The following is a 23,686-nucleotide window of genomic DNA, read 5'->3' on the forward strand; positions in this document are numbered from 1 at the left end:
TAGAAAAAAAAAATTCCATGTATATGCACTGGACTGCTGCAATATATGTATTATAATTTACCATACAACAATGTTGGTCTTAGAGCTTGCATATAATTTATTTCCGTAACGTAACGTTGAGAAACATTCCACCTTCTGCCTGCATTGTGACTACGGGGAGTCTACGCACTTTTTTGTTGGCATCCACTGAGAGCTTGAACCTAGATCAATTTAAAAAAATGTGTTGCATATATGCAATATTTAATTTAATAATAAAATAATTGAAGATCGAAGTTTATTTAATTAAAAAAAGTGTTGGTAATGTAATGTGAAATATATTTTTAAAATTTTAAATAATTATATATAAGGTTGTTGAGGAGAAAAAATATAGTAAAATCATTACCATTATAAATGGATGAAGTCCTACAATTAGTTCTTGAAAAGCAAAGCTCTAATATAATTGGTTTTCTTATAATATAGATAATCTTACTCACTTTTGGATGATTCTAGAAATGGTTGTTTTCATTTCATTCATTGCAAAATTCTGACCAATGCAGTTCCTATAAAAATAATAAACGTATATTTGTTTCTGATAGTTCAATGCTTGAATTTAGCAATGGCCAAATTTTTGTTTGTCCCTAATTTCTTGTTGTCCACAGCAGTTACGTAACTTGCTAATTTCTTAGAACTCTTTAGAGCTTATTCTTTAAAAAAAGAACTAAATTAAAAAGCTTAAAATGTCTTTCAGTCCAATTGTTTAAAATTGATTTAATATGCTTAAATGTGTGCACATTTTATTGACATAATAATTGACACATTTCTTTAGTGGGATACTTTATTTATATTTTGATGCTTACAGAAGATTAGTTTCCTTAGCCTACTGTACAATACACTATTTGGTACACAATCAAATATTTAATTATTTAACCTACCTTTGGCCCGCAGCAAATGGAACGTACTGAAACGGATCAAGTTTAACCTGGTTATCAGGGTTAAACCGCTCTGGGTTAAACTCGTCAGGGTTTTCCCAAATATGAGGGTTGTGATGAAGGAGCCAGAGGTGGATTGCAACACGTGTTCCTAGAACATAGTTAAGATTTTGGTTGGGGTTGAGATTTAGATCTATGTAGTGGTGAAAAACAGACATTTTTTACAGTTCGCGGTTGGGTTTATGTAGCTGTACCTAGCAGAAAATTCTGGGTTTATGTAGAGGTACCTAGCAGACAGTTAAAGTTCTGGGTTTATGTAGCTGTACCAAGCAGAAAGTTCTGGGTTTATGTAGAGGTACCCAGCAGACTGTTAAAGTTCTGGGTTTATGTAGAGGTACCCAGCAGACTGTTAAAGTTCTGGGTTTATGTAGAGGTACCCAGCAGACTGTTAAAGTTCTGGGTTTATGTAGAGGTACCAAGCAAAAAGTTCTGGGTTTATGTAGAGGTACCCAGCAGACTGTTAAAGTTCTGGGTTTATGTAGAGGTACCCAGCAGACTGTTAAAGTTCTGGGTTTATGTAGAGGTACCAAGCAGAAAGTTCTGGGTTTATGTAGAGGTACCCAGCAGACTGTTAAAGTTCTGGGTTTATGTAGAGGTACCCAGCAGACTGTTAAAGTTCTGGGTTTATGTAGAGGTACCAAGCAGAAAGTTCTGGGTTTATGTAGAGGTACCCAGCAGACTGTTAAAGTTCTGGGTTTATGTAGAGGTACCCAGCAGACTGTTAAAGTTCTGGGTTTATGTAGAGGTACCAAGCAGAAAGTTCTGGGTTTATGTAGAGGTACCCAGCAGACTGTTAAAATTCTGGGTTTATGTAGAGGTACCCAGCAGACTGTTAAAGTTTGTGTTTCCGTTTATATACTGGTGTCCAGAAGGGAATTAAGGTTATGGTTTGTGTCTGTACATTCTTATTCACCTGCTGGAACAGTCTGCCCATCAATGCTACACTCTTCCACCGTTTCTCTCTCAATGTACGGCACCGAAGGATGAAGACGAAGACTTTCTTTTATACATTTTGTTGTGACCTCAAGTTTAGGCAAGTCGTTCCTGTGTTGGGATATACTATTTAAAATACCAACAGGTACGTGTAATGGTAGGTTATGGACAGGGCTAAGATTATGCCAAAGATGACGGATAGGGACAAGTATAAAAAAAGGAATATGAAATGTTATAGTGATATGAAATGAAGCACTACCAGGAAACTGAAAATCGAACAAGAATAGAAACAGGAAAAGGAATATATTCAGAATGAAAGTATATGCAGAGATTAAATGAGCGATGTAATATCCTAGTCTCAAGCATGACACACATAAACTTTACTTACCATTCCAAGTGTTCTCTACCATCTAGAACTCTGACCACCTCTTCGTATACCTTCTCCTGGTACTCTGGGTGCTTGGCCAGCTCGTAGAGGGCAAAGGTCATCCCACTAGCGGTGGTGTCGTGGCCTAAAGAGGAAAATATTTTGTTCCATGTTATGACCTTTGTAAGTGACGGTGTGGTTCAGATCCACGTTTTGAGTCTAATAAGTGTTGATCAGTAACTGATACCGTTAAGGGTTATAAAGGCGCCAGGGAGTAGATTCAACAACACTATCCCTATAAATTATGCCGCGGTCATAGTAACTAATATTTCTTTCCTATTGTAAATTTGATGTTTACCTTCGAACAAAAATGTGTCCACTTCATTTCTGATTTCCAAGGGACTTAACCCCTTTCCATCTTCGTCCCGTGCTATCAATAAAATATCCAAGAAATCCTTGATTTTTCTCTTTGAAACTTCTTCAAGTTTTATGTCCTTTAAAAACAAATATTTATTATGTTTTACTTTTATCATTAATTTTTTTACTCAATGCCTAAGGATATGTAATTATAATTAATGAAATGAAAAATGTTAACAATGTACTTTATAAAAAATAAAGTTTTGTTTACACTCGTTGACATACGTTTGATTCAGTTAAAATATCATCTCTTATTATGCTACATAAAGTAAAAAAAAAAAGAATAATACGCTAAAAAATACATATGAGCTGTGTATTTTGTGTAAATGTATAAAAAGTTTAATATTAGTTGGTGTCTACGATAGACAAAATTTGATTTATGATGCCCTATCCTTGGATCAAAATTAACAACTCAACATAAATAAAGCGGGAGTGATCTCCCCTAAATAGACATGATTTTTAATAAAACAAAATATTTTAACACTTATTTGAGTAACACTTAATATATATTAGGCTATCTGGTGATATTCCAAAAAAAACCCACCTAAACCTATTCTATCACTAACCAATTGTCGTTTCCGTTTTTCAATAACTTCCTCTGCAAATTTGTGAGCGTCTTCACAAAGCTTATGAAACTTTTTCCCATCAGCAGAAAACTTGTAGAAGAGGTCAATAAAATGGTAGGGCTTTCTACAAATCGATTTTTTAAGGAAAGTAAAATTTTCATTAGTTCAGCATTTAATCTACTCAGAAAGAATTTCTCAAACAATTGGGTTAAGGAAATTAATATTAGAGTACAGTTCTTTAAAAACAATTGAAGAAAATTTTTTTAATCTCGTAGTAGAGTTCTTAAAAAAATCGAAATGCATTTTTTCAATTAGGGTTAACATGAATAAAAATAGATTCAAATAAAATTTAAAGGTAGTGATTTTTTCAAAGGGTCTAAAATAAATGTCATAAGTATTCATAAACATTTCCTTTGTTATATATTTCCTTGAAATAACAACCTTAACCAAAACATAAATCATAAAATATTGTCCGATTCCCAGTTTATTTTTGCTTCTAAGACCTGCTTTTGTAAAAATAAAATAAAAAATACTCTAGAAGAAATAATTATCGCTAAAAAATATACGGGAAGAAAGATTTCCCAAATTATAAGGAATCAAGCGGAAAACTATTTTATTCGTTCATGTATAACGATTTGGGAGAGTATTTTATTATGTCTACAAACTGCCTAGTAAAAAACCATCAAATCAACAAAAGAATCTTTAAAACATAGAAGAATTGTACAACAATCTAAAGATGATAAAACACAACTTACAACGTTCTGCCTATCCACAAGCGCTGTAGATCTGTTATGAGCGTGGAGTAGTAGTTGTTGGAACTGTAATAAGTTCATTAATTTAATTTATGTGATCAGTTCAGGTGTTTGTATAGTAGACCTATATCTGTCATAGAGGAGCACACAACAAGCATGACATTTTTTCTAAGCAATTCGAAAAAAAAAGTTTTTGTTTTTTAAAAATCTGTGACTTACGAACAAAGCCGAAGTTTAAAGATTAAAGTTTTAATATTGTCGGCATAACTTAGGCGTTTTCATTAATTAGAAGTCACTGCTAAATTATGAGAGAAAAATAAATGTATCTATTAAGAACAGACTTTCCTTTTATTAAATAACATTCATAATACATGTTTTCTAAAATAAAATCAGATATTTTTTCTAGATAATTTGTTGCCTTATGAATATTCACTGCATGATAAATATAAAAATGATAAATTATCAAAAACAATAACAAACGTCTAGATTCATGTTTATTAAGATGAACCTTTTTACGAAATAGATCATGCCTTTAAAGTATACAAGTATATCTGGCATTTGGTTGTATGGATACACACCTGTCTATTTGACAGTTCGACTCATATGAAAAAGCACATCTCAGGATGACGTCTAACGCGTCCAAGTTAATCAACGGGTAAATGTTGATTGGCTCCCCTTTCTTGCACACATTTGTTAATTTGTCCTATAATTTAAAAGGTTCATTGCATATAGAAGCAGGAAATAAAACGGTTCTAGCTGTTAAAAGTTTCATTAATATTATCAGGTTTAAAATCTGAATTTAAAATATCAAGATGGCTCCGTTCTTTGAATTGTGCTAAAAAAGTTACTAAAAAAAGAGCTGACTAGAAACGCTATAAGCCAATTAACTCTGTCATGTGCAAATAGCACAGTTTGTAAGTGTAACGATCATCCGCGTGTTCTGAAAATGGCAGCATGTGTGTTTGATTTTTAAAAAAGCAACGTGAAATGTGATTTTGAATGCTTGCTCTTTAGTCTGTGTGTATTTGTGTGTGAGTATATCTATGTGCAGCTAAGCATGAGTGTGTATTTGCGATGTGTGTTTGAGTGATTGCTCTTGAGCTCGAGTGTATATGATAATTGGTTTATATGTGTGTGAGTGCTTGTACATGAGAGTGCAGGTATGCACACACAATACTAACCATCATGATATCTGTGCACGTTTGGTAGATGGACAAGTAAGGTTTGAGTATGTCGAAATGGAAGGCAGGAGTCAGTAGACGACGATTTCTGGCCCAACGCTCACCATTTGTTAAGACCAGCCCCTCCCCGAGCCAGCGGATCCCCATGTCATAAGGCGACGCTAGAAAATAGCCTCGTGGTTTTCCCGCTGGTAAAAATAGAAAATAAAATATCTTTATACATGAACAGCAATATAACATTTGTATCTACTTGACCCATTTTAAGTTCTGTTGAAATTATTTGTGGCTTGATCAGCACTTTTTTGTTTAAAAAATATGTCGTTCTTATCTTAAGCTTTTTAACATTGTAGATAACAAACGACGATGTATGCTATAAAAAGTTAGACTTTGGAAGTGTTTTGTTGGTTTTCAAACTAAGTCTAAAATATGAGCGAATGTTTTTTGTGTAAATATGTATCTGTATTTTATTACTGGAATATGGTTTGTGCAATACGACTATGAAATATTGTCCCAAATGAGTAAACTGTTAATTCTTTACATTACCAAATCAAATGTCTAGCTTTGTATATTTTGTGGATAGACCGTTGCAACATTTATCTATTTCACACATTTGAACATTTAAGCTCAAATAATGTTTCGGTAAATCCCAAGCATTATTCCTCATTTAAGATCACGAAATTTAAATAATTAGATGTTTTTTAAAACACTTGGCAAGTAAAGATCGATATCATTACATGAATCCAGTGGTACCACCAACAGGTTGGAAGATCTCTATTTCATCGATATCGGCCTACTATCCTAACAGAAACAAAAAGCACACGTAAAACTGAATCTACTATCTAAAGAAGCCTCCAAAGTAGGAGTGAAAAGCAAGAAAAATTAATTTAATGTAGTCAACATTTAGAAACACATGAGAATCTGTAATAACCTGTACCTGCCCACACAGCTAAAGGAGAAGATATACGAGAAACAAACACATTCACGTATTGGGGAAGTGTGATCAATATAGACAGGGGAGCAGGCGAGGACATAAAAAACCGTATCAACAAGGCTAGATGTGCCTTCAACTCACTGCACCCTATATAGAATAGCACAGCATTGTCATTCCAGAGCAAGATAAAAATCATAAACACAAATGTTAAGTAAGTATTGCTTTTTGGTTCGGAGACACGGTGGTATTCCAACACAAATACTGACAGGTTGCAGTCGCTCACAAACAGATGTTTACGACAATTCCTAAAGAAGACGTCACAACAAAATATCAAATAAAGACCTGTGGCAAAACACAAAACAACAGAATGGACAGGCATATATAAGCCAACAAATGGGGATGTAAAGGGCATACCCCGAGAAGGGGAAATTATAATATAGAGAATAAAGCACTACACGGGAATCCCCTGTGGAAGAAGAACGTAGGACGGCCATGGAAATCCTAGTGGAGGGCAGTAGAAGATGAAGCAAAGGCTGCCGGGTTTACATGGGCACAAAAAGAGAGCCACTCAAAAACCGAGTTTGATGGAGAGATGTGTCTGTAGACCATTCGCTCATCAGGGTCCACAAAGGAATAAGTAAATAACCTACCTGACGATTTGAACACAGGGCGTACAGATTCAGGGTGGTAGACGTACAAGACGGGTGTTACTGGACCAAGCCATTCACAATGGCAGTAGCAGTTTTTCTTCGCTCTCTCCAACAAATATTCCAAGCCCTCTTCGTTAAATCCTGGGAACTGTAAGGCAAAGAAAAACAACAGAACCTTCATTAACTACTTAAAAAATAATATCATCATCAGATAAGGAATTTTTTTTTACGTTTCTAAAACCTTCATGCTAATTCATGTAAAAGGTAATATTTTTATCGATTTATAACATTCTCATTGTTTTGTTTAAGATATGCGTTTAAATAATTTACTTTTTATTTAAAAATGTAAAAATTAAAAAAAAATGTCGAAATCACAGCCTTAGCTCTACAATAGGGATGGTAAGTAGGTCAATTAACAGTTCTATGGCTCATGCAGGTTTTATTGAGCCGTAGAACTGGTTGGTGACCTACTTACCAGCCCTATGTCACGATATTTTGCTTTTTCTTTTTGTAAAAAGCATGTTAAATAAAAAAAAAACAAATCAATGTTTTCTACTCCTCTCACTACGTTAATCACAACTATGAAGAGGCTAAAAGAAATAAAAAAAAAATACTTAAACATACACAAGACACACACCTAAAATAACAAGCTAGTCAACTTACGTCGTGTAGTGTCCCCGTGATCCACCGAAACTTAGTAGAAATTGGAAACTTCGCGAAGGTTTTGTTGTATTCTATTAGTGCTTTCCTTTTCTTGATGAACACATAAAATAACACGACAGCCAACAAAGTGTAAAAAATTAACATTTTTATTTTCAATATTCACAACGTTACTGATTGTGTTGGTTCTATGACAATTGTATATGAAAGTTGTCTTTCAGTTTCAACAAACAATAGCATGTAGTAACAGTACTAGTTCATGTATCAACAAAACTAGCACCAAACGTTTGACCCCTACGTCCACTGTAATCAAATCCTGCGTTGTAACAGCAGTACCAGCAACTACGTAAACAATCTACAATCTAGACCACAGGTTCTCAACTTTTTCAGGTTGGCGACCTCTAATTCACGAAAGTCTATTGCCATGCAGCCCGCGAAATTATTAAAAAAGAAACATTGAACACAAATTACAGCACAATGAATATAGTTTTAAGTTAACTGAATTTTGTTTGCGACCCGACAGAAAACCCTTTGCGACTCGTATAGTTGTCTTGTTCCAAAGGTTGGGAACCTTTGATCTAAACTTTCGTCCTATTTCAGCATTATAAGACAGGCGTTATCTAGAATCTCGTTCGTCTTAGCACTACTTTTTATTTATGTTTTTTTACTGGTTTTTAAATCTTGAGCTTTAACCGTATAGTCTTCCAGCTTACCATACAGATTTAGTAAGCTGCAACTTTGGTTGTGTATATATGGTTATATCATTGGCTTTTGCAGTCGATACGCGATCTCAGCGCACTTGAAATAGTCATAGTAAATAGTAATCGTAGTAAACAATAGTCATGGTAAATGTTATAGACCTGTAATAATGGAAGTTATAAAGTAAAATTGTTCCCTTTTGAACATTACGTTCCAAGTGAAGTAGAGTTTAGCTGTTTCTGTGACCTCGACATACGAAGGGATATTGTGGTCAGCACTACGCCCAGCTGCCTTTAATTTTCCGTACGTTATTTGGGTATCAGAGATGGGTGGACTCCCGGACGTTCTACGTACTTTGTACCGGATTCGAACTCGAGAATGTCGGGTAAGCAGTCGTATTCTCTACCATTCAACTACTCCGTCCCACAATAGGAGTTATGTAAGCTGACCATAGAACGGTTGAGGAAGAGGCAAAAACAGCTGGGCTCTCATGGGCACAGATTAGAGGAGCAGCCCAAAACCGAGTCCGCTGGAGATGTGTGGTTGCAGCCCTTTGCTCCCCAGGGGCCATAAAGGAGTGATGATGACGATGAAGCTGACCATAATGCAGGTTTTGTAAGCTGCACATGTCATGCAAGGGTGTAATACTGGAGCTTATGTAAGCGGGTCTATTTAACGTTATATAAGCAGGTTATATTACTTGTCGTGTACGCGGGTCGTATTACAAATTATGAAGGATGTGGCGTACACATGTCATATTTACTGGTTATTATACAGTTGAGTCATATTTAAGCTGCTCAGAATGTTAGTAATTTTAACGGGTTATGTCATGAGTAAGTCGGACATTGTATACGCCGGATAAAACAACATTTTTTGAACGCACGCATACATAAACAAACATACACAACTGAACGAGTGACCGACCTACTGACCAACCGACCGACCGTTCAAACGACCAACGAACAGACCGACCAACCGACAGACTTACCGATTTACTGACTGACTAATTGAAAGACTGACCGATTGACTGTCTGACTGACTGACCGACATACTGATTAACTGAGTGACTGATTGACAGGCAAATGTAATGATTGTGTATTCAACATTAAGAAAGACAGGGCTCTTGGGCGCACCACGGACTAGAGGCTGGAGACCATCTTACTAATTCGAGTTTGGTGTCCGCGTGAAGGTATTGTCTGGATGATTTTAATAATTCCTCGTATGTTTACGTTTATGATGGAGACAAATAGTTAATTTTAAAGCAGATTGTGCCTAATTATTTTCTAAAACAGGAGCTATAGATAGAAAAATGAATAAGATTTCATCGTCACAATTTTTTTCAAACTGCTAATCCATTGTATATAATTAGGTTCCAAATAAAATGATCTGATAATCATAACAAAATATTTACAATGTAAACTGCGGATAGATCAAGCTGCTTGAACTATGAGACTAGATGGATTTGTTCTCATGTTACATTTATTTGAAAATATAAAGACAAACGTTTTCCAGTGTGATTTCCTTTAGCGTGCCACAACTAAATAAAGTTCAGATACGTTCGTGACGAAGAACGTGAAAAAAGCATATTAGCAGAACATATTTTGTCTGCGGTTTTGTGTTGGGAATGTAGGAATAAATGTTAAGTGTTATGTTTAACACTCCGGAAAACCAATCCTCTGATCCAGCACTGCATGCCCACCTCGAGTAATCACTGGCAACTGAACTAACTTAATCTTATTATGCGAGAGCACAATAAAAAACACAGTCAATTGGACGACTACCAAATCGGCTATTGGTAAGCTCAAAAATATACTATTTGATATATTCGTTTTTTTCTGTTTATATCGAGTTTCATAAAAAATATAATGGCACATAAATACATTGTTTGCAATGCTTTTTTTTACTAGTATCAAAAGAAGTGACGATGTTTTAAAAAAACTGGTTAATGAACACAATAATTTTTTTGAAAGATAATCTGCTTTTATAACTGCTAAAGTGTTTTTTTAATAATCTTTTATATAACATGAAAAACAATATGTACAAATATGTATTTATGTGTGGGTGCATGTGTGTATACATTGTCGTGGCTTTAGTAACGTAAATTCAATTCTTTTTCGTATGCTCAAGTTTACTAAACAAAAACAAATGAATGGTAACAAGTTTTAATACGTGCAATTTATTAACTAAGCATACATCTCAATAACTTCATATCTAACTACCACTGAATTATTGAATTCATGGACAATATTATCCAAGTGCAAGTAGTAATAGCTTTACACAAATATATTTGCATTTCAAAATATCAGAAATATGTCTCTCTCTCTCTCTATGTATGCATGGTGCTGCGGCAATATATTTACAATGAAATTTTTATATAAAAATTTTGATCTTCCAGTTTGCATATAAATTATTTCCGTAACGTAACGTTGAGAAACATTCCGCCTTCTGCCTGCATTGTGACTACAGGGAGTCTACGCACTTTTTTGCTTGCATCCACAGAGAGCTTGAACCTAAATCAATTAAACCAATTTTATTTCAGGCAATTATGATACTGCTGATTTAATAAAAAAGAGTATTAGCAGTTCAAAGCCATTCAATAAAAAAATAGGCTATTTAATAAGAAATTTATTTCTAAGCATTAAAAAAATAGTTCTTTAGATAAAAAATTATTTAACATAATTATCATTATCATTGATGAAATTTTAAAATTGGTTCTTAAAATATTTAAAACTGATAATGTTTAGCATATGGTACAGACAACATTACTTACTTTTTGATTATTTTGCAAATAGTTGTTTTCATTTCATTCATTGCAAAATTTTGACCAATACAGTTTCTGTGAAAAAAATAATGTGAACTTATAAGTTGAATTTTTATTTGTCCATACATTTTCTCACAGTACAGAGTAACAATGTAGCTTGCTAAATACTAAATTAAGAGCTTATTTCCATAGATATGGATGGAAGTAAATTAAAATGTAAAGTACAGAAAAAAAGTAAAATATCGTTAGGCTCAATCGTTTTAAAATTGCTTTAATGTGTTTAAATGTGTTTTTAAATTTAATTTACTTATTTATTTTCTTCGGTGGGTTAATTAATTAAAAAAAAATGTACAAGAAGGTATGCTTCTTCAGTTTAATTTACAAAAGATAAATTTGTTGATGTGCAAGAAGCACAAATATTTAGTCTACCTTTGGCCCGCAGCAAATGGCACAAACTGAAACGGATCAAGTTTAACCTGGTTATCAGGGTTAAACCGCTCTGGGTTAAACTCGTCAGGGTTTTTCCAAATATGAGGGTTATGATGAAGGAGCCAGATGTGGATTGCAATACGAGTACCTAGAGGAGAGTTAAAGTTTTGCTTTTGTAGGTTTTGTTTCTTTTCGCGTTTGATTGCCTAGCATTGAATCAACGATTGGATTTTGTTTTTGTAAAATAGCCAATCAACATTGGAACACAACTGAAATATTTAATTCTAAAGCAAAAATGGCTTTTAATATATATATATATATATATATATATATATATATATATATATATATATATATATATATATATATATATATATACATACATATATGTATATATATATATATATATATATATATATATATATATATATATATATATATATATATAAGAAATAACGACGTTAACAAATAAACTTTCTTAATAAATGGTATCAAAACTTAGAAATATGTCTTTGTTTAACAGCATTTCTAATACTAATGAAATTTTTCTATATACTGAAATCCAATCTTATGTGTAAACAGAATTAAATAACATTTTATAGTAAAAATCTCGTACTTATGTTAAGTCGTATCTGTATATGAGCAGCAATTAGAGTAAGAAAACTAGCTAATTTGTCAGCTATTCTTAGTTTGCTTCTTGTTTGTTTTACCTGCAGGATCAGTGCAGTCATATTTACCTTTAGGTAATATCTGCCCATTAATGCTACAATCTTCCACCGTTTCTCTCTCTATGTACGGCACTGCGGGGTGAAGACGAAGACTTTCTTTTATACATTTTGTTGTGACCTCAAGTTTAGGCAAGTCGTTCCTGTTTTGGGATACAGTATTTTAAATATCAAAAGGTAGACGTATATCTTTTCTAATCATGTCTCAAAAAATGCGGCAGAACATCCCCACCCCTATAAAATGCCAACCGCTATGTACATTACACCCCTCTCGGCCTAAATTGGTTCTAGATCAGGGTTTAAGTTAAGATTAAGGTTTAAGTTTAGGTTAAGGTTTAGGTTTAGATTTAGGTTTAGGTTCAGAGTTTAGCTTTGGGCTTAGCTTTAGAGTTTAGGTTTAGCGTTATTCTTAAAGTTACAATTCGGGAACCTGGTTTATGAACAATGAGATCAATATGTGTAAGTATAATAATAGGTATAAGTATAATATGTTATTTCAAAGAAGGGTGAATAAATCGGGTATTTCATCTTAGATGTAATGACGGAGGGAATGGTGAATACCGAACCGGGCTAATATCTTAGTCCCAAGCAATACACACATAAACTTTACTTACCATTCCAAATGTTCTCTACCATCTAAAACTCTGACCACCTCCTCGTATACCTTCTCCTGGTACTCTGGGTGCTTAGCCAACTCGTAGAGGGCAAAGGTCATTCCACTAGCGGTGGTGTCGTGGCCTAAAGAGGAGAACATTTTCATCCCGGTTATATTTATAGAGAACAGCGTCGTTCGGAACCCCAGGTTTGCTGTCGTAGTGACGTAGGAAATCACTTAATCTACATGGTTCTTATATGTACTTGACTACCTTTAGTAATGTTAAGGCGGCAGGGCATAGCACTGAACATAGTATTCCTTAAAAAACTGCACTTTTTCAACCCATTTATCGCCAGGTTCGAACGGGTACTGTACTTTATTTTTTTCTCTTTAAAATTACCAATAGTGTGATTTTGTCTGATTAGCGTTCATTATGCACTCTTTTTGCTATACATTGTCAAACTTGATAACGATGGAATTTTTTTTTCTCATTTAGCATCAGGATTTCTATATACTTCTCTTGTAGGTTTTACAATACATCCGCCATTCATATTACCTAATCTTGGTATTACCTAATCTTGGTATATATATATATATATATATATATATATATATATATATATATATATATATATATATATATATATATATATAGATCATTTGTCCTGAGATCATTTGTCCTGAGATCATTTGTCATGGAACCACACACACACACATATATATATATATATATATATATATATATATATATATATATATATATATATATATATATATTTATATATGAAAAATGAGGTTAAAGCTTAAATATGACTTCCTCTGGATTTGAATATTTTGTTTCAATGTTACATTTTTTTTCAAAACGGTCAGCTGATAATAATTTGAGCCAACGTGCGAACGTCTTTATCAAACAAATTTTATATTGTAATTTTGATGTTTACCTTCGAACATAAATGTGTCCACTTCATTTCTGATTTCCAAGGGACTTAACCCTTTTCCATCTTCGTCCCGTGCTATCAATAAAATATCCAAGAAATCCTTGAATTTTCTATTTGAAACTTCTTCTAGCTTCATGTCCTTTAAAACAAATAATACAATTTTGACCCAAACGACGAATGTTTGATATTATTAAAATGACTATGTAAAGTGGAAAAAGGAATGAAAAAAATAATATTAAAATTTAACAGAGAGATAGATTTGTAACAAGTGTAGTTTTTATATGCAGTGTGAGATTTGAGAGTATCTACGACAAAGCTATAGATAAAATATAATGCCTGGTCTATGAGATAAAAACAAGCATCTACTTATTTGAGCGCAACAATGAAAAATGATTATTTACTTATTTGAGAAAGATTTAATAATTGTTTAGACCACTAATTAACATTTAATCTAAAAATATTTAATAACTTGCCAATTGTCGTTTACGTTTTTCAATAACTTCCTCTGCAAATTTGTGAGCGGCTTCACAAAGCTTATGAAACTTTTTCCCGTCTGAAGAAAACTTGTAGAAGAGGTCAATAAAATGGACGGGTGTTCTACAAATTGAGTTTGGGGAAAGTAATTTTTGATTAGTTTAGTAGAGGTCCATCAACAAGCTATATAGATTTTCTTAGAAAATAAATTTTAGGATAGTAATATTAGAGTATAGGGGCATAAGACTAAACGAAGCATTTTTACAAATTGTGTTGGGGAAAGTAATTTAATTTTAAATGATGAGTAGTTTGGTAGAGGTCTAACAACAAACTATATAGATTTTCTTAGAAAATAGATTTTAGAATAGTGATATTACAGTATATCACAATGCTAAATGAAGAATTTTTGCAAACTGTGTTGGGGAAAATTATTTAATTTTAAATAATGAAATAGAAGTCTTTACAAAACATGGAATGTTTTTCTAAAAACCGGGCTAAAATGAATAAAAATGGCGCTAAATATATTAAGGCGGTGATTTTATAAAAAAAAAAGCCTGATCTGAAGCTATACGTTTTGATTTATGGCCGCTAGTATTGAAGACACTTTTTATTGTGTACATATTAATTCAAATAAACTTTAACTTAAAACATAACACTTCTGAAAGGTAATTTTGCACCGAACACGTATTAATGTTATTCAAATATACCAAATGTATTCTTATTAATACTGTTATCCGTAAAAAAACAAAAAACGAACGGGCAGAAAAGTTTTCAGGCCTACTAATAACGTATGATTAACATTTTATCTATTTGACAAATTGATGTTGGAATAAACTGCTATCTAGTCTACACAATAATAAAAAAATTGTACAATTATATAAAGATGAGAAGACACAACTTACAACGATCTTGCTGTCCACAAGTTCTGTAGGTCTGTTATGAGCGTGGAGTAGTTGTTGTTGGATCTATTCAAAATATGTCAATTATATTTGTGATATCAGTTCATTTGTTAGTGTAGAATAGCAGTTGTCGTCTTGCAAATAACACGAATATTGTTGCATGTAATTTGAAGAGGGAAATCTATTTTCGTTTAAAAAATGTAATTACCGCTGAAATCACAAGCATAAAGATTAGAGTTTTAAATGATGTAAGCATAACTTAAAGTTTTTCACGCATGAATATTTGTCGTAAAATTATAAAAGGAAAAAATCCTCTTTTAATAACTCTTGTCTTTTCTCTTATAAATATTAAGTTAAATAACTCCCATAACAAATATTTCTCGAAATCACATTTTGTTCTGTATATTTCTTAGCGATTACATTTTTTTCTGCACTTGCCTCTACCTCGTGAATTTTCAAAAACAAAAGCTTGCAGTGTTATAAAGAAATTTCGAATTACTATTTGAAATTATTCGGTCTTAATAACATACTTGATAGACTAAAAAAAAAACAAAATACATTTAACAAATGTCTAGATTTAATGATAATTGTGTATTAAGAAATACCCTTTTTGCGATATTGAGCATGTGTTTAAAAATATACAAGCACATCTGGCATATGGTTGTATGAATACACACCTGTCTATTTGACAGTTCGACTCATATGAAAAAGCACATCTCAGGATGACGTCTAACGTGTCCAAATTAATCAGCGGGTAAATGTTAATTGGCTCCCCTTTCTTGCACAGCTTTGTTAATTTTTCCTAGATATATATAAAGGGCATTGTTAAAAGGTACAGTGAGCCAGGTGGTTTGGACTCCCGGTAACCATGGTAACCCATGAGCAGTGGTTCTTAACTTTTATGGAGGTACCGAACCCCACCAGTTTCATATATACATTTCCCGAACACCTCTTAAAAGTTCTTTCGTCCGCACAGAGAAAATCCTACCGTGAATCTTGTGAGTCGGGTGAATATCTTGTTCTCCGCTAAACACGTAAGACTTACTCACCGAAGTCTTGGGGGTTTGATGAAATCCAGGTTAAGAACCATAATTATATTCACCAATTACATGTTACTCGAACTTGTGTGCGTTTCTGTGTAAGTATTTGTGTGTGTGTGCGTTTTTGTATGGTGTGTTTCTGTGAATACATGTTTGAGTCTGTGTTTACACAACAGCATGTGCGTGTTTGTATGCGCGTGTGTGTATTTTGTACCTGAGCATGTATATGAGTGTGTTTGTGTGTTTGTGCTTATACCCGACCATGCACGTGCACACAAAATACTCACAATCAATATATCTGAACACGTTTGGTAGATCGACAAGTACGGTTTGAGTATGTCAAAATGGAAGGCAGGAGTCAGCAGACGACGATTTCTGGCCCAACGGTCACCATTGGTTAAGACCAGCCCCTCCCCGAGCCAGCGGATGCCCATGTCGTAAGTCGATGCTAGAAAATAGCCTCGGGGTTTTCCCGCTGGTAAAATAGAACACATCTTTTTATATTGACAACATATTCATTGGATAACATTTGAATATGCTCATTACATTAACTTTGACACAAACGAATAAATAAAAATTCTTTGCAAATTTGTACTTTTTTCGGTAACTTAACCCCTTAACCCTCTTTACAATGGCGCCATTAACTCTTTACAAAAGGCATTTCTCTGAACGTTTCTTTCATTTTTGTTCTTTTAGCCCCTTAACGCCGACTGTCGCTAAAAATCTACATCGCATTAATTTAATTTGATATTTTCCCTCGTCTGTTGAGCTGTTTGTGGTTTGCAGATACGTTTTGCCTACTGTCTATCCAAGAAGAACCTTCAAGACAGACTTTGTTTGATTTCGGAGTTGTCTCTCTTGGATTGATTCTGTATCCATTTATCAAACCACAAACACCCGGGAGCTCAAACTCAGGACTTTTCAGCTTTACAACAATTAGCTTTAACGACCCAACCACACAATCAAGCTGTTTGGGGTTTGCAGATACGTTTTGCCTAATGTCTATCCAAGAACAACCTTCAAGACAGACTTTGTTTGATTTCGGAGTTGTCTCTCTTGGATTGATTCTGTATCCATATATCAAACCACAAATATCCGGGAGCTCAAACTCAGGACTTTTCAGCTTTAAAACAATGAGCTTTAACGACCCAACCACAAAATCAAGCCATCCATTTCTCCATCAGACTCTCATTCTCACAAACAAAACTCTACATGTGTTTTCTCTTATCATTTCTTCAAGTCACGAAATTTCTTCTGATTCGTTTCTGTTTTTAATTCCACTTAACTGAACGAGCCATTACATAGGTCACGTTTACAATGTTCAAAACCAGTACGTTGGCCCTCAATTTGTTCCTCCTGACCTAATTTATATTATGGTTCGTTCAATCTGATGAACTAAGGCCAGAATAAAAAATCTCTTGGGACACACATTCTTATACGAGACAGATTTTCCCACGTTTTCTTTAACTTGCTTTCTCTGTGTGTTTATTTATTTATTTATTTGTTTGTCTTTCCAATCCAATCTTGCGATCGAAATTTCTGGCACTTCCCAGTTAGCTAGCGCGCTGAAATTTTCAGGGAAGCTTTCTTTTGGATGACCATTGAATATTCAATTGTTATTATTACTAAATTGATCAATGGAAACATTTTATTGAGCATTTTAGACCGCTATATAATCTATATATATAATTCTCCTCTGCTAGCCATTAGAAAAAAAACCAGCGACGCGTACCTCGCGCGCAGTGAAGCGAACGATCACATGTCGCCACAGGCTTAGGGGCAGAGAATTTAGCTTGAACCGAGTTTAAACTTACAGGAGGTAGGACAGTTTGGGGGAGACGATATGGTCGAGTGGTTGGGCACACGATTGCTATCCCACTCGACACGGGTTCAAATCTATGTGTACTAGTCAGTAACGTATTCAAACAACGTGTTTTTTACGAGTTGTCTTTTTACGAGTTGTCTTTTTACGAGTTGTCTTTTTACGAGTTGTCTTTTTACGAGTTGTCTTCGTTTACCCAAAAAAAGTGAAAAGATAAAATCGATAGCAAGATTTTAATGCAAACAAACAGACAAAGACTAAAAAGTAGAAAATAATAATCATTAAAAAAGTTTTAAAAAACCCACGTTTTCTGATTGAACTAAAAAGTAGAAAATAAATGCTATAGGCCCTACATCACAATAATGCAAGCGATCACTCTACTATAAGCGAGCAAAAACGTGGGGCGCCGTGATTTTCTTACAGTTTCTAATACTGTTGACTCTCTACAAGCTCCCTAATAAAAGTCAATAGTATTATCTAATCAATAGTAATATAACTTTTACTTCGGCGCCCCACGTTTTTCATCGCTTATAGTAGAGTGATCGCTTGCATTATTGTGATGTAGGGCCTATAGCATTTATTTTCTACTTTTTAGTTCAATCAGAAAACGTGGGTTTTTTAAAACTTTTTTAATGATTATTATTACAACAAGCGTTTCATTCACATACACCAACGTTCACGAAAGGAGGCCAATCTGCTACACACCTACACACCTATACTTCTACACACCTACACACCTTCACATCTACACACTTACACACCTATACAGCTACACACCTTCACACCTATACAGCTACACACCTACATACATATACACCTACACACCTACACACCTACATATCTACACACCTACACACCTACATACATATACAGCTACACACCTACACACCTTCATCCATATACAGCTACACACCTACACACCTATACTGCTACACACCGACACACCTTCACATCTACACATCTACACACCTATACAGCTACACACCTACATACATATACAGCTACACACCTACACACCTATACAGCTACACACCTACATACATATACACCTACACACCTACACACCTACATACATATACAGCTACACCTACACACCTTCATCCATATACAGCTACACACCTACACACCTACATACATATACACCTACACACTTATACACCTACACACCTACACATCAGTGAAGGCCTCACTCTTCGCTTACACAGTGGTTACATTTTAATTGACACCATCACAATTTTCAAACCTTATATTTTGACAAATTAGCACCGTTAAGTGGGTAGGCTTCGGAGATAAAAAACGAGGGGGAAAAATTCTTAAATAATGAGCCTTTTTTTTATTTATTTGTTAATGTATAAGTTAAGGGTGCCTAAGGGAAAATATTTGCATGACTCATGGTCTCTTTCTGAAAATATGGTTGCCAAGGAAACAGCGGCCATCTTGGAAAAATAACCTTTTGTGGAGTTCTAAAATTTCTTCTACTAACACACACACACACACACACATATATATATATATATATATATACATATATATATATATATATATATATATATATATATATATATATATATATATATATTCATTGACCCTTCTTTTTCTAACACTAATAGAGTCAGCTGGCTAGTTTTTTTAAACAGAAAAACAGCTAACAATATTATTTCAAATTTTATAAAACAAAGTTATGGTGAAATGCCGTTAAATTTTGAATTGTTTTTAAAGATTTTTTGCCATACCAATTTTTGAAAATTAAAAAAAATATTTCTAATAAAACCTATTGGTTAAGAACTTGGAATTTTCTGGTGCCTACCCCCTTAAGTATATTCACTAAAGATCTGACTGTTTTACGTAGTGACAACGTTAGGTATTCACTAAAAATTGATTTATTCACCAAAAAACTACCTGAAGATTTGAACACAGGACGTACAGACTCAGGGTGGTAGGCAAACAAGACTGGTGTTACTGGACCATACCATTCAAAATGGCAGTAGCAGTTTTTCTTCACTCTCTCCAACAAATATTCCAAGCCCTCTTCGTTTATTCCTGGGAACTGTGAGGCAAAGAAATACCAAGAAGAGAAGATTCAATAACTATAAGAGAACTAATATCATTATCAGATTTAATGAAATATATTCGAAAGTTTGTTGAAACATTAGCATTGTTATGTTAATTTAATGTTTAATTGACCTAGATTTCATTTCGTTTAATAATAATAATAATAATAAACAAAAAACAAAAACAAAAACAAAACAAAACAAAAACCACAAAAAACAAACAAGCAAACAAAACATTGACTGATTGAATTTCACCACCCTAGTGACGAATAGATTTTAAGATTTGTCTTTTGTCACATATAGCAGGTTTAGATTAGAAAAACAATGGCTTCTATTAAGTTCACTACCTTAAATATTACATTTACGATTGAAGAAGAAGAAGCAAAATAGAAAGTTATATTTATATGATTATTTAAAATACATAACACACACATTTAAATTTTCTACATAACAAGAACACAATAAAGTTTTTACATCGTTATTACCCGTTTGGCATCCCTCTAAGGGGTCAGCGCCCGAGGCAGACGCCCCCAACCGCCCCCCATCACCCTAGCTACGCCTTTGAACAAGACCGTCTTTAGTCAACTTACGTCGTGTAGTGTCCCAGTGATCCACCGAAACTTGGTAGAAATTGGAAACTTCGCGAAGGTTTTGTTGTATTCTATTAATGCTTTCCTTTTCTTGATGAACACATAAAACAACACAGCAGCCAACAAAAAGTAGAAAATAAACATGTTTGTTTGCTTTGAATAGAATATTAACAACGTTTAGTGTTGGTTCTTAATGCTAAAACTATTTTGTTTGAAGTTGTCCGTCAATAGTGATTATAGTTGTCCCACAATTAACTCATGTATAAAGAAATCTATTGTAACAATACTTGTATTCCCACGGCTAGCTCATATATCAAAACATCAATTGTAGCAACACTTATAGTCACACAGCTAGTTCATGTATCAAGAAATCTATTGTAACAACACTACAAACTGCTTTATCCAACTAGCACTGAAGTTTGACCACACTAGCCATGCTAAACTTCCACTCCAATCAACTCCCTCGTGTTAACTGCACTGCCAACCACAGCCTAGAATCTACAATCTAGACCACGGGTCCCCCAAATTTTATGTGCCGACACCACTTTACAGAAATCCAGCGACACCGACACAATACTAAAAAATACATATAGCATCTAACACCAAATGTAGTAGTGAATATATGTTTTAGTTAACCAACGTAGTTGCCCCCCCCCCCTCCCTCACAGAAAACACTTATCGACCTCCATAGGTGCCTCGTCCAATAGTTTGGGAACCCGTAACCGCACCCTATAAGCACTACAACTCAATCGTTACCAAAAATCTCGTTCGTTTAAGCAGTCTTAATACGTTTAAAAGAATACATAAATCAGGTCGTGGTTTTACCGTATACGTTTTGAAGGTGAACTTAGTACGCTATAACTGTAATTTTGTATTTAAGGTTATTTCACAGGCCGGTTCAGACGGTTAAATCTTGCGTTATAACCATCACAACACAGTTCATACAGGCGTCATAGTGCGAGTTATGTACGCTGGTCTTAGTACAGGTTTTAAGTAAATGGGTCATCGTACGCGGAATTTAAGATGTTCAAATCAAAGCATAATTTATGTAAGTGGGTCACGATATGGGTAACTAAAACTGGCCATATCAAATCGTTTATAAGGTTCATAGTATTGGTAACTTAAACAGGCAATATCACATTGTTTGTAAGTGGGTCAATGTACATTACATGCACCATGCAAATAAAGAACTTTATAAACACACACTTTATAAACACACATTTTGACACATACACCATCACACACACAAACAAAATCACGATAAAAAACCATACTCAATGTTATTGCGCGTACGCTTAAACAAAAACCTGTACTCATAAGTGTTGACTAAAATTTTGTTACACATTCCTAATTCAAACAACCATCCGTGTAAAACTAAGGACAGATCACAGGTGAGGCTTAGCCAAAGCTTGATTAAAAAAAATTACTTATTAAATAAAAAATGCTTCATAATATTTTTAAATTTAAATACAATAAATAAATAAATAAAAATAATTGTTCGAGAGTACTATGTGCGGTCTAAGGGAAGTAACACTGTAGTTATGACTGCAATATGTTCGAGAGCTATTGTTAATGTTATGTTTTACATCCGAAAAATAAAACCAAACAACATCCCATTTGATGGGTTACTAACATTTTACTCTATTGTGACACGTTGTACATTTTTGTACACATATCATAATTTGCATAATATTTGATAGATGGAGATGAAACTTGGTATACGATATACGGTTTAGATTAGAAAAACAGTGGTTTCTATGACGTCCACTACCTTAAAGACCCTTAAATATTACATTTACTATTGAAGAAGAAGAAGCAAAATAGAAAGTTATTTTTTATATTATTATTTAAAATACAAAACACACCCATTTAAATTTTCTACATAACAAGAACACAATAAAGTTTTTACATCGTTATTACCCGTTTGGCATCCCTCTAAGGGGTCAGCGCCCGAGGCAGACGCCCCCAACCGCCCCCCCCCATCACCCTAGCTACGCCTTTGAACAAGACCATCTTTAGTCAACTTACGTCGTGTAGTGTCCCAGTGATCCACCGAAACTTGGTAGAAATTGGAAACTTCGCAAAGGTTTTATTGTATTCTATTAATGCTTTCCTTTTCTTGATGAACACATAAAACAACACAGCAGCCAACAAAAAGTAGAAAATAAACATGTTTGTTTGCTTTGAATAGAGTATTCACAACGATTAGTGTTGGTTCTTAATGCTAAAACTATTTTGTTTGAAAGTTGTCCGTCAATAGTGATTATAGTTGTCCCACAATTAACTCATGTATAAAGAAATCTATTGTAACAATACTTGTATTCCCACGGCTAGCTCATATATCAAAACATCAATTGTAGCAACACTTATAGTCACACAGCTAGGTCATGTATCAAGAAATCTATTGTAACAACACTACAAACTGCTTTATCCAACTAGCACTGAAATTTGACCACACTAACCATGCTAAACTTCCACTCCAATCAACTCCCGCGTGTTAACTGCACTGCCAACCACAGCCTAGAATCTAAAATCTAGAACACGGGTCCCCCAAATTTTATGTGCCGACACCACTTTACAGAAATCCAGCGACACCGACACAATACTAAAAAATACATATAGCATCTAACACCAAATGTAGTAGTGAATATATGTTTTAGTTAACCAACGTAGTTGCCCCCCCTCCCTCACAGAAAACACTTATCGACCTCCATAGGTGCCTCGTCCCATAGTTTGGGAACCCGTAACCGCACCCTTTAAGCACTACAACTCAATCGTTACCAAAAATCTCGTTCGTTTAAGCAGTACCTAATACGTTTAAAAGAATAAATAAATCAGGTCGTGGTTTTACCGTATACGTTTTGAAGGTGAACTTGGTACGCTATAACTGTAATTTTGTATTTAAGGTTATTTCACAGGCCGGTTCAGACGGTTAAATCTTGCGTTATAACCATCACAACACAGTTCATATAGGCGTCATAGTGCGAGTTATGTACGCTGGTCTTAGTACAGGTTTTAAGTAAATGGGTCATCGTACGCGGAATTTAAGATGTTCAAATCAAAGCATAATTTATGTAAGTGGGTCACGGTATGGGTAACTAAAACTGACAATTTCAAATCGTTTACACGGTTCATAGTATGGGTAACTTAAACAGGCAATATCACATTGTATATAAGTGGGTCATGGTATGGGTAATTTAAACTGGCCATATCACATCATAATTACGTAAAAGGGTCA

At 34.1% G+C, this 23,686-nt stretch overlaps 2 protein-coding genes across 2 annotated transcripts; both read right to left on the minus strand.

Annotated features, from left to right (window-relative positions):
* Positions 1–7,677, minus strand: LOC131938529 (ultra-long-chain fatty acid omega-hydroxylase). Its single transcript, XM_059296587.1, has 12 exons — positions 7,429–7,677; positions 6,766–6,913; positions 5,185–5,372; positions 4,582–4,706; positions 4,007–4,069; positions 3,252–3,375; positions 2,627–2,762; positions 2,290–2,413; positions 1,882–2,012; positions 912–1,059; positions 474–539; positions 1–200 (listed from the first exon to the last, which is right to left on the minus strand). Exons 1-12 carry the CDS (start codon positions 7,570–7,572, stop codon positions 98–100), a joined length of 1,500 nt encoding a protein of 499 aa, XP_059152570.1. The 5' UTR covers positions 7,573–7,677; the 3' UTR covers positions 1–97.
* A 3,213-nt stretch (positions 7,678–10,890) lies between these two features.
* LOC131938504 (ultra-long-chain fatty acid omega-hydroxylase-like) lies at positions 10,891–20,592 on the minus strand. The gene is made up of 11 exons (XM_059296558.1): positions 20,449–20,592; positions 19,707–19,854; positions 16,273–16,460; positions 15,623–15,747; positions 14,949–15,011; positions 14,042–14,169; positions 13,576–13,698; positions 12,654–12,777; positions 12,052–12,182; positions 11,315–11,462; positions 10,891–10,960 (listed from the first exon to the last, which is right to left on the minus strand). Exons 1-11 carry the CDS (start codon positions 20,590–20,592, stop codon positions 10,891–10,893), a joined length of 1,392 nt encoding a protein of 463 aa, XP_059152541.1.
* Between the last annotated feature and the right edge of the window lie 3,094 nt (positions 20,593–23,686).

Source organism: Physella acuta, unplaced genomic scaffold (genome assembly GCF_028476545.2).
Source record: "Physella acuta isolate Inbredline_101_S28 unplaced genomic scaffold, ASM2847654v3 ptg000246l, whole genome shotgun sequence".
Lineage (NCBI taxonomy): Eukaryota > Metazoa > Mollusca > Gastropoda > Physidae > Physella > Physella acuta.

What these genes read in the sequence shown, in the direction of transcription:
- LOC131938504 (XM_059296558.1), bottom strand. Translation starts at nt 20,592, where the DNA reads ATGTTTATTTTCTACTTTTTGTTGGCTGCTGTGTTGTTTTATGTGTTC. An exon ending in CGTGTTCAGATATATTGATT is followed by an intron (nt 15,748 to 16,272) that starts GTGAGTATTTTG and finishes ATATATATCTAG; the next exon opens with GAAAAATTAACAAAGCTGTG. An exon ending in ACGTAAACGACAATTGGCAA is followed by an intron (nt 13,699 to 14,041) that starts GTTATTAAATAT and finishes ACATGAAGCTAG; the next exon opens with AAGAAGTTTCAAATAGAAAA.
- LOC131938529 (XM_059296587.1), bottom strand. Translation starts at nt 7,572, where the DNA reads ATGTTAATTTTTTACACTTTGTTGGCTGTCGTGTTATTTTATGTGTTC. An exon ending in CGTGCACAGATATCATGATG is followed by an intron (nt 4,707 to 5,184) that starts GTTAGTATTGTG and finishes TTTAAATTATAG; the next exon opens with GACAAATTAACAAATGTGTG. An exon ending in TTGTGGATAGGCAGAACGTT is followed by an intron (nt 3,376 to 4,006) that starts GTAAGTTGTGTT and finishes ATCGATTTGTAG; the next exon opens with AAAGCCCTACCATTTTATTG.